We start from the raw sequence: 18,500 nt of genomic DNA, 5'->3' as shown, positions 1-18,500 counted from the left end.
TGTTTAACCTAAGACCCAATGCAGAGTTTGGGATAGAAATGCCAGCAGTAGTCAGCTGAATCACCACAAAAAGCTGCAGAAAAATTCATAATACTAGCAGCAGGAGGTTTCAATTCTGGCTGAGAGATTATTTATTTATTTTCAACAAAAAAGATCTTTTCTCCCTCTTAAAGGCACCGACTGTCAATGGGGTACAGTTCCACAGACACTAACTCTCACTGGGGTACAGTTCCACAGACACTGACTCCCACTGGGTTACAGGCTCCACAGACACTGACTCTCACTGGGTTACAGGCTCCACAGACACTGACTCTCACTGGGGTACAGTTCCACAGACACTGACTCTCTCTGCAGTACCGTTCCACAGACACTGACTCTCACTGGGGTACAGTTCCACAGACACTGACTCACTGGGGTACAGTTCCACAGACACTGACTCACTGGGGTACAGTTCCACAGACACTGACTCACTGGGGTACAGTTCCACAGACACTGACTCTCTCGGGGGTACCGTTCCACAGACACTGACTCTCTTGGGGGTACAGTTCCACAGACACTGACTCTCACTGGGGTACAGTTCCACAGACACTGACTCTCACTGGGGTACAGTTCCACAGACACTGACTCTCTCTGGGATACAGTTCCACAGACACTGACTCTCTCTGGGATACAGTTCCACAGACACTGACTCTCACTGGGATACAGTTCCACAGACACTGACTCTCACTGGGATACAGTTCCACAGACACTGACTCTCACTGGGATACAGTTCCACAGACACTGACTCTCACTGGGATACAGTTCCACAGACACTGACTCACTGGGGTACGGGTTTCACGGACACCGATTCTCAATCCCAGCTTCCCATCTTTGCACTATGTTCAACTCATGCCTCTCTCTGGGAATAACTCTCCTTCCCTCTTTAACGCATTTATACAGCCTGCTTCAATGTTCTTCTCTGATGAGTTACTTTGGCAAAATGGTCAGCTTGACATTTTGTCTCACCCACTAACTGGCTTGTTTTTATTTTGTGTCGCTCGCTGCTTGCCCCCTTCACTGTTGGGGGGTATAAGGGGGTAGTTTTCTGACTTGGTTTTCCATTTCCTTTGAAAATCTTGAAAACCTTAATTAGATCACCTCATAGTCCCATCATTTGCCATGGAAGCTTAACCACTTTCACCTTGGACTGTTATGATTCCGAGCTCTCTGAGTGACTGGTACAAAAAGTCATCAAAAAGGCTAATGGAATGTTGACCTTTATGTCAAGAGATCTGAAATACACAGAAGTGGAAGTTAGGTCACAGTTATAAGTAGCCTTGTTTAGTTTAGCTTAGGGATACAGCACTGAAACAGGCCCTTCGGCCCACCGAGTCTGTGCCGACCATCAACCACCCATTTATACTAATCCTACACTAATTCCATATTCCTACCACATCCCCACCTGTCCCTATATTTCCCTACCACCTACCTATACTAGGGGCAATTGCTAATGGACAATTTACCTATCAACCTGCAAGTCTTTGGCATGTGGGAGGAAACCGGAGCACCCGGAGAAAACCCACGCAGTCACAGGGAGAACTTGTAAACTCCACACAGGCAGTACCCAGAATTGAACCCGGGTCGCTGGAGCTGTGAGGCTGCGGTGCTAACCACTGTGCCGCCCATCTGACCCCATCTGGAGTAACTGCGTTCAGTCCTGGGCATCGCACTGCAGGAAGGTTATATTGGACTTGGGGGTGGGGGGGGGGGTGCAGTGCAGATTCACCAGAATGACATCTGAGATAAAAAGGGTTAAATTATGAGGTCATGTTGCATAACCTAGACTTGAGTTCCCTTGAGTGTAGAAAATTAAGGTGTGATCTAATTGTGGTGTTTAAGTTGATTAAAGGAATTGATAGGATAGATAGCGAGAAACAATTTCCTCTGGTGAGGGGTGTCCAGACCAAGGGCCAGAATATTAAAATTAGAGCCAGGCCGTTCAGGCTGATGTCTGGAATCACTTTGTCACACAAAAGGTGATGGGAATCAGGAACACTCTCCCCCCCCCCCAACATTCTGTGGATTCTGGGGTTCAATGGAGCTTTAGTTCTGAGATCGAAAGATTTTTGTTGGGTACGGGTATCAAGGTTATGGAGCAAAGGCAAGTAAATGGAGTTGAGGTACAGATCAGCCATGATTTGATTGAATGTCAGAGCAGGCTCAAGGGGCTGAATGGTTTTCTGTTATTCCCGTGTTTATTTTGCCCCTTTAACCACCGCGTGTTGTATCTGTTTTATGCAGAAGCCTCGCTATGAAATCCGCTGGAAAGTCATCGAGTCCATCAGCTCGGATGGGCATGAATACATTTACGTTGACCCAATGCAGCTTCCGTACGATTCAACCTGGGAGTTCCCCAGGAACCAGTTATCACTGGGTATGCAACCAATGTGATTCATCCAGAAAAGAAATTACAACTTGCATTTATATAGTGCCTTTAACATCGTAAACTGCCCCGCTGCACTTCACAGGAGTCTAAGGAACAAAACTGAACTTTGAGCATAGATGGTAGGAGGTTTTGCTTAAAATAAAAGTAGGTTTTAAATAGGGGCAAAAAGCAGGAGAAAGCGACAGAGACGTTTAGGGAGGGAATTTCATAACTTAGGGCCCCAGGTAACTGATGGTGCGGTTGCCAATAGTGGAGTGCTTAAAATCGGGGATTCGCAAGAGTCCAGAATTGGAGGAGTGCAGAGATCTTTGGAAGGGTTATCGGGCTGGAGGAAGTTACAGAGATAGGCAGAGGTGAGGCCATGGAGGGATCTGAAAACAAAAATGAGAATTTTAAATTGGGGTCGTTGGATTACTGGGAGCCAGCGTTGATCAGCGAGCACAGGGGTGATATGTAAATGGGACTTGGTGCAAATTACAGCACGAATTTTGGATGAGCTAAAGTTTATGGAGAGTGAAAATTGGAGACTGGCAAGGAGAGCAGAGTTGAGTCTAGCGGTAACAAAAGCATAGCTGAGAGTTTCAGTGTCAAATGGGCTGAGGGAGGGGCAGAGACTTGGGGGTACTCGTACGATGAACGCACAAAGTTAACATAAAAGCAAAATACTGCGGATGCTGGAAATCTGAAACAAAAACAAGAAATGCTGGATTCACTCAGCAGGTCTGGCAGCATCTGTGGAAAGAGAAGCAGAGTTAACGTTTCGGGTCAGTGACCCTTCTTCGGCACAAAGTTAACATGCAGGTGCAGCAGGCTATTAGGAAGGCAAATGGCATGTTGGCCTTTATTGCAAAGGGATTGGAGTACAGGAATAAAGAAGTCTTACTAATATTGTACAGGGCTTTGGTGAGACCGCAACTGGAATACGGTGTGCAGTTGTGGTCTCCACATTTAAGAAAGGATATACTTGCACTGGAGGCAGTGCAGCGAAGATTTACTAAATTGGTCCCTGGGATGAGGGGGTTGTCCTATGATGAGAGGCTGAGTAAATTGGGCCTATATTCTCTGGAGTTTAGAAGAATGAGAGGCGATCTAATTGAGACATACAAGATTCTGAAAGGGCTTGAAAGGGTAGAAGCTGAGAGATTGTTCCCACTGGTCAGGGAATCTAGAACGTGGGGACACAGTCTCAGGATAAGGGGCCGATCATTCAGGACTGAGTTGAGGAGAAATTACTGAACTCAAAGGGTTGTGAATCTTTGGAATTCTCGATCACAGAGGGTTGTGGATGCTCCATCATTGAGTACATTTAAGGCCGAGATAGATAGATTTTTGGTATTGCAGGGAATCAAGCGATATGGGGAGCAGGCAGGAAAATGGAATTGAAGCCCCAGATCGGCCATGATCATTTTGAATGGTGGAGCAGGCACAATGGGACATATGGTCCACCCCTGCTCCTAATTCTTGTGTTCTTGTCGTCTTATATTGTGAGGTAGAAGTAGGCGGTCTTTGTGATGGAGAGGATATGTGAGGGTCAGAAGGGCAACTGAGGATCCAATCAGACTCCGAGGTTACAAGCAGTCTGGTTCAGCCTGAGACAGTGGCCAAGAAGAGGGATGGAGTCGGTGGCTAGTGAACGGAGTTTGTGTCGAGGATCAAAGTTAATGGCTTTGGTCTTCCCAGTATTCAACTGGAGGAAATTGTGGCTCATTCAGGGATGGATGTCAGACAGGCAGCGTGACAATACAGAGGCAGGGAAGTAAGTTGGTGGTGTGGTAAAGCTGCTAGGCTTCATCCCTCTCTCTCTCTCTCTCCTTTTTTTCTAAAGCGCAGAGGCACACTTGGAGTGAGGGCTGATCAGGGAATTAGTGCTGTGTGTTGCAGCGCCCCGCCATCCCTTCACACTGTCTGTGAACATCCACATCCAGATGTGCTCACTGTTTACGCAGATGCAGCCAGATGTTGATCATTATGTAAGCAGCTGCAAACAGATGTCGCCCATGCTGTGTCGGTCCCCGTCCAGATGTGCCTGTTGGCTCATGCGGCTACATCTAGATGTTCCCCATGGTTCTGTTGCCATGTCCAGATGTTGCTGTCCGGTGCGCTTTGCTGCATCCAGATGTGGTCTCTGCCTATTCAGTTACATCTAGATTTTCGTAGTTAGTGCAGCTGGATTCAGTTAGGACAGAGTGATGCATGATGTGTCTATATCGGCACACTCCACCCTCAATGCGGACATAGGACTTCATAATGGAAACAGAATGTATGAAGTTAAATTAGAATACAAGGGGGTAGAAGTCATGCTTCAGCTATACAAAGCCCTGGTTAGACCACACCTGGAGTACTGTGAGCTGTTCTGGGCACCACACCATATGAAGGATATATTGGCCTTGGAGGGAGTGCAGTGTCGATTTACCAGAATGATACCTGGACTCCAGGGGTTAAATTACAAGGAGAGATTATACAAACTAGGGTTGCATTCCCTGGAATTTAGAAGGTTAAGGCGTGATTTGATCAAAGCTTTCAAGATATTAAAAGGAACAGATAGGGTAGATAGAGAGAGACTATTTCCGCATGTTGGGGAGTTGAGGACTAGGGGGCTATAGTCTAAAAATCTGAGCCAGACCTTTCAGGATTGAAATTAGGAAACATTGCTTCAAATAAAGGATGGCAGAAATTTGAAACTCTCTTCCACAAATGGCAGTTGATAGTGGGTCAGTTGTTAATCTTGAATCTGAGATTGATAGATGTTTGTTGTCCAAAGGTATTCAGGGATAAGAGGAAAATTTGGGTATATGGAATCAGGTCACAGATTGGCCATGATCTCACTGAATGGCAGAACATGTTCGAGGGGCTGAATGGCCTCCTCCTGTTCCTGTGTTCCTCTGACTGAATTATATCAGCATTTCCTGGCCCTATTATCTCCTGACCTGACTTCCCCCATTCTCACCTAAGGATTACACTTGATCTTGACTCATCATTACAAAAAGATTACTGCTCTTCAAATAGACATCTATCATTTGGATGACATACAAAAATTAAAGGAGCTGCAGACTGCAGCTGGTGGAAGTTTCCACTCTCCCATTGAATACAGATTGTGTTAGCACTGGGGTTCATTTACAGAGGAATGAAATTGAAAAGCAGAGAAGTTATGTTGAACCTATGTCAAACCTTGGTTAGACCACACTTGGAGTACTGTGCACAGTCTGGTCTCCATATTATAGAAAGGAAAGAGAGACACTGGAGAAGGTGAAAAAAAAAGGATTCACAAGGATGAGACCAGAAATCAGAGGATATAGTTATAAGGAAAGATTGAACAGGCTGGGGCTCTTTTCTTGAGAAAAGAGAAGGCTGAGGGGTGACCTGATAGAGGTCTTTGAAATTATGAAAGGGTTTCGATAGGGTAGATGTAGAGATGTCACCATGTGTGGGGTAGTCCAAAATTACAGGCCAGAAATATAAGATAGTCACCAATAAATCCAATAGGGAATTCAGGAGAAACTTCTTTACCCAGCAAGCGTTGAGAATGTGGAACAAGCTACCGCAAGGAGTGGTTGAGGCGAATAACATGGAATGCATTGACGGGAAAGCTACATAGAGACGTGAGGCAGAAAGGAATAGAAGGATATGTTGATGGGTGGGAGGAGGCTAATGTGGAGCATAAATACCAGCAGGGACCAGTTGGGCTGGATAGCCTGTTTCAGTGTTGCAAATGCAATGTAATTCTTCCTGTTGTTACTGTGAAGGTGTCTGTGCCACAATCTCTAGGGGTGTTGATTGTGCTGTTGACGCTGTGCCAGGTTCTAGGTGCAGCCCCGGGAGTCACAACAGACCCTGGTTCACCTCTGATTCACCTGCGGCCCTTAACAAACCCAATTACCCATGTACCCTTGGGCCTCCATTCACCCCCCTGCCCACCTTTTGGCATGTTGACCAAACTGTCCCCTCTCACTAAGTCCCATTTATCCATCAGCCCAGTGCTCGCTGACCTACATTGGCTCCTGGTACAGCAATGTCTCGATTTTTAAAATTCACATCCTCATTTTCAAAACCCTCTTTGGCCTCACCCCTCTCAATCTCTATAACCTCCACCTGTCCTACAACCCTTCAAGATATCTGCACTCCTCCAATTCTGGCCTCTTGAGGATCTCTGATTTCCATCTCTGCACCATTGGCAGCCATGCCTTTAGCAGCTGCCTGGATCCTGAGCTCTTGAATTCCCTCCCTGAACATCTCCGCAAGCTGGGATACAGGGCAGCAGTGTTTTGAATGAGCTGAAGTTTAAGAGAAGAGGGAGGCTGGCCAGGAAAGCATTGAAATAAACGAGTCAGGAGTTCGCAATGTGGATTTTGGACAGAACTGACCCTTGCTCGTTGTCTTTTGCAGGTCGGACTCTGGGCTCCGGAGCCTTTGGGAGAGTGGTTGAAGCAATGGCCCATGGACTGACTCACTCCAACTCTACCATGAAAGTTGCCGTGAAGATGTTGAAGAGTGAGTCCACACTGACCCACGGGTCATAAGAACTAGGAGCAGGAGTAGGCAATTCAGCCCCTCGAGCCTGCTCCGCCATTCAATACGATCATGGCCGATCTCATCTCGGCCTCAACTCCACTTTCCTGCCCATTCTCCATAACACTTCAACCCTTTATTTTATTTTATAAAATCTGTCTATCTCCTCCTCAAATTTGCTCAATGTCCCGGCATCCACCGTACTCTGGGGTCGTGAATTCCACTGACTCACAAGCCTTTGAGAGAAGTAATTTCTCCTCATCTCTGTTTTAAATCTGCTACCCCTTATCCTAAAACTATGACCTCTCGTTCTAGGTTGTCCCACAAGAGGAAACATCCTCTCTACGTCTACTTTGTCAATTCCCTTAATCATCTTATATACCTCAATTCCTCTCATTCTTCTAAACTGTAGAGAGTAAAGGCCTAAACTGCTCAATCTCTCTTCATAAGACAAACCCCTCATCCCTGGAATCAATCTAGTGAACCTCCTCTGAACTGCCTCCAATGCAACTACATCCCTCCTCAAGTAAGGGGACCAAAACTGTACGCAATACTCCAGGTGCGGTCTCACTAGTGCCTTGTACAGGTGCAGCAACACTTCCCTACTTTTAGATTCTATTCCTTTCGCAATAAATGCCAAAATTCCATTTGCCTTCCTTATCACCTGCTGTACCTGCATACCAGCTTTCTGCGATTCATGCACGAGGACACCCAGATCCCTCTGCACTGAAGCACTCTGAAGTTTCTCTCCATTTAGATAATAATTTGTCTTTCTATTCTTCTGACCAAAATGGAAAACCTCACACTTATCCACGTTAAACTCCATCTGCCAAATTTTGGCCCATTCACCTAACCTATCCATATCCATTTGTAAATTTCTTATTTCTTTATTGCAACTTACTATCCCACCTATTTTAGTGTCATCTGCAAATTTTGCTATAGTATCTTCTATCCCTGCATCCAAGTCATTAATATAGATTGTAAATAGTTGGGACCCAAGGACCGAACCCTGTGGCACCCCACTAGTTACATCTTGCCAACCAGAAAAAGATCCATTTATCCCGACTCTCTGTTTTCTGTTGGTTAGCCAATCCTCTATCCAAGCTAATAAATTGCCCCTAACCCCATGTGATCTTACCTTGTGTATTAACCTTTTGTACGGCACCTTATCAAATGCCTTCTGGAAGTCCTAGATATACTACATACTATACAGGATCCCCATTATCCACTTTGCTTGTTACAGCTTCAAAGAACTCTAGGGTGGCACAGTGGCGTAGTGGTTAGCACCGCAGCCTCACAGCTCCAGCGACCCAGGTTCAATTCTGGGTATTGCCTGTGTGGAGTTTGCAAGTTCTCCCTGTGACTGCGTGGGTTTTCGCCGGGTGCTCCGGTTTCCTCCCACAGCCAAAGACCTGCAGGTTGATAGGTAAATTGGCCATTGTAAATTGCCCCTAGTATAGGTAGGTGGTAGGGGATTATAGGGATAGGTGGGGATGTGGTAGGAATATGGGATGAGTGTAGGATTAGTATAAATGGGTGGTTGATGGTCGGCACAGACTCGGTGGGCCGAAGGGCCTGTTTCAGTGCTGTATCTCTAAATAAAAATAAATAAATAAATAAATAAATTAGTCAAACACAATTTACCTTCATAAAACCATGCTGACTCTGATGGATTGCGTTTTGACTTTCTAAATGTCCTGTTATTACTTCCCTTAATAATGGATTCTAACAATTTCCCAATGACAGATGTTAAACTAACTGGTCTGTAGTTTCCTACTTTCTGCCTCCCTCCCTTTTTGAATAAGGGTGTTATATTAGCATTTTTCCAATCCATTGGAACCTTTCCTGCATCCAGGGAATTTTGTTCTACTATCAAATTTCCCTATCCTTGTCCGATTCCTTGGTGCAATATGAGGTTCACACATTCTGTCCCTTCCTTTTATTTTCTGGTAACAATCAGCCTCATCATTAACCTGCATCATGTTCCACATGGGGAGGGGAGTCTGATTGGTGGGAAACTTCCCTCAAGGGTCACTGCCCGTTTGGTATTGGGAAGGATTTGGGCACTGTTGGTATGGTCAACAATTACTCCCAATCCATAGTTGCCCTGGCAAGTTGATGGTGGGTCATCTTCAAACCACTGGTAACAGGTTTGATACAAATTGAGTTTTTGGTTGGGCTAGCTCAGAGGGCATTTAGGAGCCAACCATGTTGGTGGGGGACTGGAGTCATATATTGGCCCAGACTGGGTAAGGATGACAGGTTTCCTTCCCCAAGGAGACATTAGTGAATCAACTGGGTTTTTATGATAAGCCAACAGCTTTGTGGTCACTTTTACTGAGACCAGCTTTTTCTTTGGAAATGTTTAAAACTAAATTTAAATTCTCAAACTGCCCACAGTGGGATTTGAACTCAGGTTCTCTGGATCATTAGTCTAGTAACTTCACCACTTCACTGCAAACCCCTCGAAGCAAAGGCCAGGGTTTTATTCTGGTCTCAGGGGTCTCAAGCTCCTGAAAAAGCGACGGTAAGATCCCCGCATCATCTCTTATCCAGAAGGCCCGCCGAATCTCGTGCCAATCGGGCTCTTGAATGATTCTGGGGGTTTTGCCTGCACTCCCTTCTGGGTGACAGATTGCTACTTGACATCGATCCTGAATTTGCCTTCACTGGTCCTTCATCATTGGAAAAACAACCATCCAAACTTTCCCAAAATGGTAGCAGGGACTTTCAGTTATGTGGAGAAGCTGGGGTTGTTCCCCTTAGAGCAGAGAAGGTTAAGGCGAGATTTAATAGAGGTGTTCAAAATCGTGAGAATGTTGATGGAAAAAAATCAGGAGAAACCTTTTCTGCTGCCAGGTGGGTCGGTAACCAGAAGACCCAGATTTAAGATTATTAGCAAAAGAAACAATGAGGGAGAGGAGGAGATTTTTTTTGTGAAATGCAACGAGTTATGATCTGGGATTGCAGGGAGTAGTTGAGGTGAATAGCATAGGTGCATTTAAGGGGAAGCAAGATAAACATATGAGGGAGAAAAGAATAGAAGGATATGCTGATAGGGTGAGATGAAGAGGGGTGGGAGAAGGCTTATGTGGAGCATAAACACCAGCATGGACCAGTTAGGCTGAGTGGCCTGTTTCTGTGCTGTAATGTAAAGGGCGGTGGAAGCAAATGCAATAGTAAGTTTCAAAAAGGAATTGGATAAATACTACAGTATATTAATTTCAACACCCAGAACATCTCCCGACCATCAATTACAGCAAACAATTGCTAACTCGCTGTCTCTTTGTGATTTACAGCTACTGCAAGGACCAGTGAGAAACAGGCTCTCATGTCTGAGCTGAAAATAATGAGTCACCTCGGCCCTCATTTAAATATTGTGAATCTACTGGGAGCCTGTACCAAAGGAGGTAAAGACCAAGTTCGCTCGAGTGCTATTTTCAACTCCGATACCAAACTCATCTGTCGGCAGTATCACTGGTAGCAGTCTCAAAGCAAAGACATTTGACGAGCCACAGTCAAGGCCCAAGGACGGCATAGCTCAAGGCCCACTAAGGTTACAATAATGCTTGCTAAGTATGATGGCCCAAGGCTTGCAAAGGCCAGTACCCAAGGTGAAGGCCTGAGGCCTACCCAGGGTCAGGTCCCGAGGCCCAGCAGGTGTCAAGGCCCAAAGTGAAGGTCCGAGCCTTACCCAGGATCAAGGCCCAAGATGAAGGTTGGAGGCCAACCCAAGATCAGGGCCCAAGGTGAAAGTTCAAGGCCTATACAGGATCAGGGCCCAAGGCCCACAGGTGTCAAGGTCCAAATTAAAGGCCCAAGGCTGACAATGCAGGTTATCACTAAGCTTGAAAGTTAGGCATGGTAGATCAGGAAGCTGACCTTCTCCGGTGCCTTTCTATCCCTTTTGTAATATGGAGACCAGAACTGTGCACAAATGTACTCCAAGTGCGTTCAATCAATGTTCCAGTAATTAATCTGTTGCTGATGTCTGAGCAGATATTATTGCTGTAATAATATTTGAGTCAGAGTTTTCGAGCTGTAAATGGAGACAATCAATCATCCCCGGGAGACTGGAGTTTCCCTTGAATCTGTTTGCAGTCTGAGAGTTACAGATGAGGTGCTGGAGGCTACGTGATGGGTACTGAGCTCTCGGATTGCAAAAGGGTCTGGCTGAATGTCCAGAATGTCGAGACTGTCACTTCCTTTTGGACAGGAGTATAGTAAATAAAGCCGATGAGCTGACGGCACAGATGGACACATGGCAGCACGATATTGTTGCTGTAACAGAAACTTGGCTTAAAGAGGGGCAAGAATGACAGCTTAACATTCCTGGATATAGAGTTTTCAGGTGGGATAGAGAGGGGGTTAAAAAAGGAAGGGGTGTAGCATTATTAGTTAAGGAATCAATAACAGCTTTGGGGAGGGATGATATGCTAAATGAATCATCAAATGAGGCCATATGAGTGGAGCTCAGAAATAAGAAAAGGGGCAGCACATTACTGGGAGTGCACGAGACACCCCCAAATAGTGAGAGGGAGATAGAAGAACAAATATGTAGGCAGATTTCTGAGTGCAAAAACAATAAGGCAATAATAGTCGGGGATTTCAACTACCTCAATATAAACTGGGATACAAACAGTGTGAAGGGTACAGAGGGGACAAAATTCTTGAACTGCATTCAAGAGAACTTTTTTAGCCAGCACGTAACAAACCCAACGAGAGGGGGCGCAATTCTAGATTTAGTCTTTGGTAATAAAGCTGGGCAAGTGGATGAAGTAACAGTGAGTGACCATTTTGGAGATAGTGACCATAATACAGTTAGTTTTAGCATAATCATGGAAAAGAACAAAGATAAAACAGGAGTAAGAGTTCTAAATTGGGGGAAGGCAAATTTTACGAAACTGAGGGGTGACCTGGAGAAAGTGGACTGGATACAGCTACTTGAAGGAAAATCAGTGGCAAACCAGTGGGAGGCATTCAAAAGCGAGATACTGCAGGCACAGAGTAGGCATATCCCCACAAAGATGAAGGGTGGTACTGCCAAATCTAGAGCCCCCTAGTTGTCGAAAAGATTACAGGGTAAGTTAAAGCAAAAAAATAAAGCTTATGATGATCACAAAAAACTTAATACTTTAGAAAGCTTAGAGGAGTATAGAAAGTGATGAGGTAAAAAAGGAAATTAGAAAAGCAAAGAGAGGACATGAAAAATTATTGGCAGGTAAAATCAAGGAAAACCCAAAGATGTTTAATCAGTACATTAAGAGCAAGAGAATAACCAAGGAAAAGATAGGGCCTATCAGAGATGTACAAGGGAACTTGTGCGTGGATGCAGAAGATGTGGGCAGGGTTCTTAATGAGTATTTTGTCTCTGTCTTCACAAAGGAGAGGGTTGATGCAAACATTGTAGTAAAAGAGGAGGAGTGTGAAATATTAGATACAATAAGCATAATGTGAGAGGAAGTACTAGAGGGTCTGACGTCCTTGAAAGTGGATAAATCACCAGGGCTGGATGGATTGTATCCCAGGTTGTTAAAGGAAGCCAGGGAGGAAATAGCGGATGCGCTGAGGATCATCTTCAAATCCTCACTGGATATGGGTGAGGTGTCAGAGGATTGAAGGTCTGCAAATGTTGTACCATTGTTTAAAAAGGGTGTGAGGGATAGGCCAAATAATTATAGGCTGGTCAGTCTGACCTCGGTGGTGGGTAAATTATTCGAATCAATTCTGAGGGACAGGATAAACTGCCTCTTAGAAAGGCACAGATTAATCAGGGATAGTCAGCATGGATTTGTTAGGGGAAGGTCATGTCTTACTAACTTAATTGAGTTTTTTGAGGAAGTAGCAAGGCGGATTGATGAGGGTAGTGCAGTGGATGTGGTCTACATAGATTTTAGTAAGGCATTTGACAAGGTCTCGCATGGCAGACTGGTTAGTAAAATTAAAGCCCATGGGATACAAGGGAATGTGGCAGGTTGGATCCAGAATTGGCTCAGTGACAGGAAACAAAGGTTAGTAGCCGACAATAAAAACAAAAAATGCTGGAACCACTCAACAGGTCTGGCAGCATCTGTGGAAAGAAAAGCAGAGTTAACGTTTCGGGTCAGTGACCCTTCTTCGAAACAGATGTTTTTGTGAATGGAAAGCTGTTTCACCCGACGTTCCACAGGGCTCAGCATTGGGTCCCTTGTTGTTTGTGATATATATTAATGATTTGGACTTAAATGTGGGAGGCATGATTGGGAAATTTGCTGATGACACAAAAATTGGCCGTGTAGTTGATAGTGAAGAGGATAGCTGTAGACTCCAGAAAGATATCAATGGTTTGGTTGAGTGGGTGGAAAAATGGCAAATGGAATTCAATCCAGAAAAGTGTGAGGTAATGCACTTGGGGAGGGCAAACAAAGCAAGGGAATACACAATAAATGGAAGGATATTGAGAGGTAGAAGAAGTGAGAGACCTTGAAGTGCATGTCCACAGGTCCCTGAAGGTGGCAGGACAGGTAGATAAAGTGGCGAAGAAGGCATATGGAATGCTTTCCTTTATTGACCGAGGTATAGAATACAAAAGCAGGGATGTAATGCTGGACCTGTATAAAACGCTGGTTAGGCCACAGCTGGAGTATTGCGTACAGTTCTGGTCACCGCATTACAGGAAGGACATAATTGCTCTGGAGAGAGTACAGAGAAGATTTACAAGAATGTTGCCAGTGCTTGAAAGTTGCAGCTATGAGGAAAGATTGGATAGGCTCGGGTTGTTTTCCCTAGAACAGAGGAGGCTGAGGGGTGACTTAATTGAAGAGTACAAAAATATGAGGGGCCTAGATAGAGTAGACAGGAAGGACCTGTTTCCCCTAGCAGAGAGGTCAATTACCAGGGGGGCACAGATTTAAGGTGATTGGTAGAAGGATTAGAGGGGACATGAGGAAAAACGTTTTCACCCAGAGGGTGGTGGGTGTCTGGAATTCACTGCTAGGATCGGTGGTGGAGGCAGAAACCCTCAATTCTTTTAAAAGGTACCTGGACCTGCACCTGAAATGCTGTAACCGGCAAGGCTACAGACCAGGTGCTGGGAGGTGGCATTAGATTGGACGGCTAGTTTTTTTTCGGTTGGCGCGGATATGATGGGCTGAATGGCCTCCTTCTGTGCTGTAATTTTTCTATGGTTCTAGGTCCAATCTACATCATCACTGAATACTGTCGCCATGGCGATCTAGTGGATTACCTGTACAGGAACAAACACACCTTTTTACAGCATTACGCTGACAAAGGTCGGAGAGAGTCAAATACGGTCATCGCAAACTCATACAACGAGCGGATAAAAAGGTAACGTTAGTGGCATCTTTAATCTTATAACAACAAAGTGCATTTATATAGCACCTGCAACATAGTAAAACATCCCATGGTGCTTTGCAGGAGCATTACGGAACCAATGAGAACACAGAGCTACATAAGCAGATATTAGGTTAGCTGACGAAAAGCTTGGTCAAAGAGGTAGATTTTAAGGAGTGTCTTAAAGGAGGAAAGAGAGGTGGAGAGGTTTAGGGAGGGAATTCCAGAGCTTGGGGCCCAGGCAGCTGAAGGCACGGCCACCAATGGTGAGCATTTAAAATCGGGGATGTGCAAGTGACCACATCTGGAGGAGTGCAAAGACCTCAGAGGGTTGTGGGGCTGGAGGAGGTTACAGAGATAGGGAGGGGTGAGGCCATGGAGGGAGTTGAAAGCAAGGATGAGAATTTTAAAATGGAGGCGCTAGTGGACGAGGTAGGCCGGAGAATGATTGTTGCGGTGTTGTCCCGTTGAGTGCCAGTCTCTGCACCCCTGGGATTAAGGCAACAGGGAACTGACCCGATATTGAGCTGGCAGAAAGGTAAATGGACAGGGTCGGGGGTCGGGGGATGGGCACAATCACAGAGGGGGCCCTGGGTGGCAATGACCCTGATAATTTCCACAAGGCCCTGAGTAGCTCCCCTGCCCAGAAACAAAAATTAATCCAAACTTCCCAGGGCTGCATCTCTCCCTCCTTCATTGCTCAGAGAATTCACGGTGCAAGGTCATACCTTCACATGATAATCGGAGTCCGAGGACCCTGATTTGCATATTGGAAGGGGTCATTAACATCCCGTTAACACTAAGCGATATAAATAACCAACCCCAGGAGTTTAAATCCCACCGATTGTGAGGTAGAATTCAATACAAGTGGTTTAATGATCCCTGTATGTTATAAGAACAATCCCTATTTTAAAAAAAAAGACCCATTGCATCAAACTGCTATCAGGGGTTGAAGGAGATGTCTCACCTCCTCCTCTCAGCAACTAGGGGGCGAGCAATATATGTCCGCCTTGCCAGCGACAGCCACAATCTCGAGAACGAATTAAAACCTGGCATCCGGGGTGCCCCCTCCCCGAGAGGAATCACCAACTTCTCAAGAAGGGTAGGGACAAATGGTACTCTCTCTCCCTTTCACAAGAACACAAGAAATAGGAGCAGGATCCTGCTCCACCATTCAAAACAATCATGGCTGATCTTATAATTCAATTCCCCTTTCCTACCTGCTCACCATATCCCTAGGAGACCAAAAATCTGCCTATCCCAGCCTTAAATGTATTCCAGGATGGAGCATCCACAACCCTCTGGGATAGGGAATTCCAAAGATTCACAAGCCTCTGAGTGAAGTAATTTCTCCTCATCTCAGTCCTGAATAATTGGCCCCTTATCCTGAGACTACTCTATCCAGCCCCTTTAGAATCTTATATATTTCAATGAAATCACCTCTCATTCTTCTAAACTCCAGAGAATACAGGCCCAATTTACTTAGTCTCTCATCATAGGACAACCCCCTCATCCCGGAGACCAACCTAGTGAATCTTCGCTGCACCGCCTCCAGTGCAAGTATATCCTTTCTTAAATGTGGAGACCAAAACTCTACACAGTATTCCAGGTGTGGTCTCACCAAAACCCAGCACAATTGCAGCAAGATTTCCTTATTCCTGTACTCCAATCCCCTTGCAATAAAGGCCAACATAGCATTTGCCTTCCCAATTGCTTGTTGTACCTGCATGTTAACTTTCTGCGTTCCTTGTACAAGCACGCCCAAGTCTCTTTGAACATCGACACTTACGAGTTTCACACCTTTTAAAAAAATATTCTGCCTTTCTATTCTTATGACCAAAGTGAACAGCTTCACACTTCCCTACATTATACTCCATCTGCCATCTTGTTGCCCACTCATTTAGCCTGTCTATATCTCTTTGCAGCCTCTCTGTGTCCTCCCCACAGCTTATCTTTTCACCTATTTATCTTTCTCTTTTTCTTTATCTCTCCCTTTCTTTATCTTTCTTGATGTCTCCCTTTTCTCTCTTTCTCTCTCCCTTTCCCTTCGTCTCTCTGTCTCTCTCTCTCCCTCCCTTTCCCCTTCTCTTCCTCTTTCTCTCTTTCTCTGTCTTTCTCACTCTCTCTTTCTCCCTTCCTTTCCCTTGTTTTCTTTCTTTCTCCATCCCTTTCCCTTTCTCTCTCTTTCTCCCCCTTTCTCTTTATCTCTCTCTCTTTTTCCCTTTCCCTCTGCCTTTCTCTTTTTCAGGTTAGAATGAGAGCATTAGCAGGAGTAATTGGATATCCCTTTCAGAGGGCCAGTGCAGTTTGGATGGGCTGAGTGGCCTCCTGTCCTGTATGACTATGATTAACACTGCACAGTCCATGCAGTTAAATCCCAGTCACAGAGTTGGAATTCCCGATGATGGGAGCTCTCTCACTCGCTCCTCTCTGTCACTTCCTGCAGTTTCATGACCCCATCCTTTCAGGAAATTTGACAAAAAATGGAATCAGAAAATGCATGAAATTTAAGCTGAGATTCTCTCCCATTCTTCAGCAGTTTTGTTACAGGAGGAGTTTGTGGATCAAACTGCACGGATTGATAACATCACTGAACCAACTGCAGGCTTTACTGTAACAATGGTGGGCGTTTAAATTCCTAACACACCCTGTGCAAATAACCAGTTATTTCTATCCTGTGTGTAATTGTGGAAATTGTTTCCTATTCTCGATTTTTTTTTTGGTGTTTGTTTTGGCTCTGCTCCAGATGTGGGCAGAACAGTATCAAACTCCACGGGTCAACGGGACCAATCCATCCTCCCAGCTTCCTGCACTGAGAACCAGACACAACTGTCCACTGCTTCTAGGCTGCAGTTGTCTCAGTGGTGTGTGTGTGTGTGTGTCTCAGTGTCTCAGTGTGTGCGTGTCTCAGTGTGTGCGTGTCTCAGTGTGTGCGTGTCTCAGTGTGTGCGTGTCTCAGTGTGTGCGTGTGCGCGTGTGTGTGTGTCTGTCTCTGTGTGTGTCTGTCTCTGTGTGTGTCTGTCTCTGTGTGTGTCTGTCTCTGTGTGTGTGTGTCTCTGTGTGTGTGTCTCTGTGTGTGTGTCTCTGTGTGTGTGTCTCTGTGTGTGTGTGTATGTGTGTGTGTATGTGTGTGTGTATGGGTGTGTGTATGGGTGTGTGTATGGGTGTGTGTCTCGGTGTGCGTGCGTGTGTCTCGGTCTGTGTGTGCGTGTCTGTGTGCGTGTGTGTGTGTGTGTGTGTGTGTGTGTGTGTGTGTGTGTGTGTGTCTCAGAGACACACACACACTGAGACACACACACACTGAGACACACACACACTGAGACACACACACAGAGACAGACAGACACACACAGAGACACACACACAGAGACACACACACAGAGACACACACACAGAGACAGACACACACAGACAGACACACACACACTCTCTGTCTCTGTGTGTGTGTGTCTCTCTGTGTATGTCTCTGTGTCTGTCTCTGTGTGTGTCTGTCTCTGTGTGTGTGTCTCTGTGTCTCTGTGTGTGTGTGTCTCTGTGTGTGTGTCTCTGTGTGTGTGTCTCTGTGTGTGTGTCTCTGTGTGTGTGTCTCTGTGTCTGTCTCTGTGTCTGTCTCTGTGTGTGTGTGTGTCTGTCTCTGTGTGTGTCTGTCTGTGTGTGTGTGTCTCAGAGACACACACACACACAGAGACAGACACACACACGCACACAGAGACAGACACACACACGCACACAGAGACAGACACACACACGCACACAGAGACAGACACACACACGCACACACAGACAGACACACACACGCACAGAGACACACACAGAGACAGAGTGTGTGTGTGTCTGTCAGTCTGTGTCTGTCAGTCTGTGTGTGTCAGTCTGTGTGTGTCAGTCTGTGTGTGTCAGTCTGTGTGTGTCTCAGTGTGTGTGTCTCAGTGTGTGTGTCTCAGTGTGTGTGTGTCTCAGTGTGTGTGTGTCTCAGTGTGTGTGTGTCTCAGTGTGTGTGTGTCTCAGTGTGTGTGTGTCTCTGTGTCTCAGTGTGTGTGTGTCTCTGTGTCTCAGTGTGTGTGTGTCTGTCTCTGTGTGTCTCAGTGTGTGTGTCTGTGTGTGTGTGTGTCTGTGTGTGTGTGTGTCTCTGTGTGTGTGTGTCTCTGTGTGTGTGTGTCTCTGTCTGTGTGTGTCTCTGTGTGTGTGTGTCTCTGTCTGTGTGTGTCTCTGTCTGTCTGTCTCTGTCTGTGTCTCAGTG

At 45.7% G+C, this 18,500-nt stretch overlaps 1 protein-coding gene across 2 annotated transcripts in view; it reads left to right on the top strand.

Moving 5' to 3' along the window:
* The window catches only part of LOC137376051 (platelet-derived growth factor receptor beta-like), a 107,515-nt gene that overhangs the window by 58,198 nt on the left and 30,817 nt on the right, over positions 1–18,500 (top strand). For both annotated transcript variants that reach the window (XM_068044035.1, XM_068044034.1), the window contains exons 12-15: positions 2,281–2,413; positions 6,809–6,913; positions 10,231–10,341; positions 14,104–14,257. In XM_068044035.1, the coding sequence (XP_067900136.1) occupies positions 2,281–2,413; positions 6,809–6,913; positions 10,231–10,341; positions 14,104–14,257 (503 nt within the window). The remainder of the gene's footprint in view (positions 1–2,280; positions 2,414–6,808; positions 6,914–10,230; positions 10,342–14,103; positions 14,258–18,500) is intronic.

This window comes from Heterodontus francisci, chromosome 12, assembly GCF_036365525.1.
Source record: "Heterodontus francisci isolate sHetFra1 chromosome 12, sHetFra1.hap1, whole genome shotgun sequence".
Lineage (NCBI taxonomy): Eukaryota > Metazoa > Chordata > Chondrichthyes > Heterodontiformes > Heterodontidae > Heterodontus > Heterodontus francisci.
The sequence above is the reverse complement of the archived record's forward strand: the minus strand, read 5'-3'. Positions and strand labels throughout refer to the sequence as shown.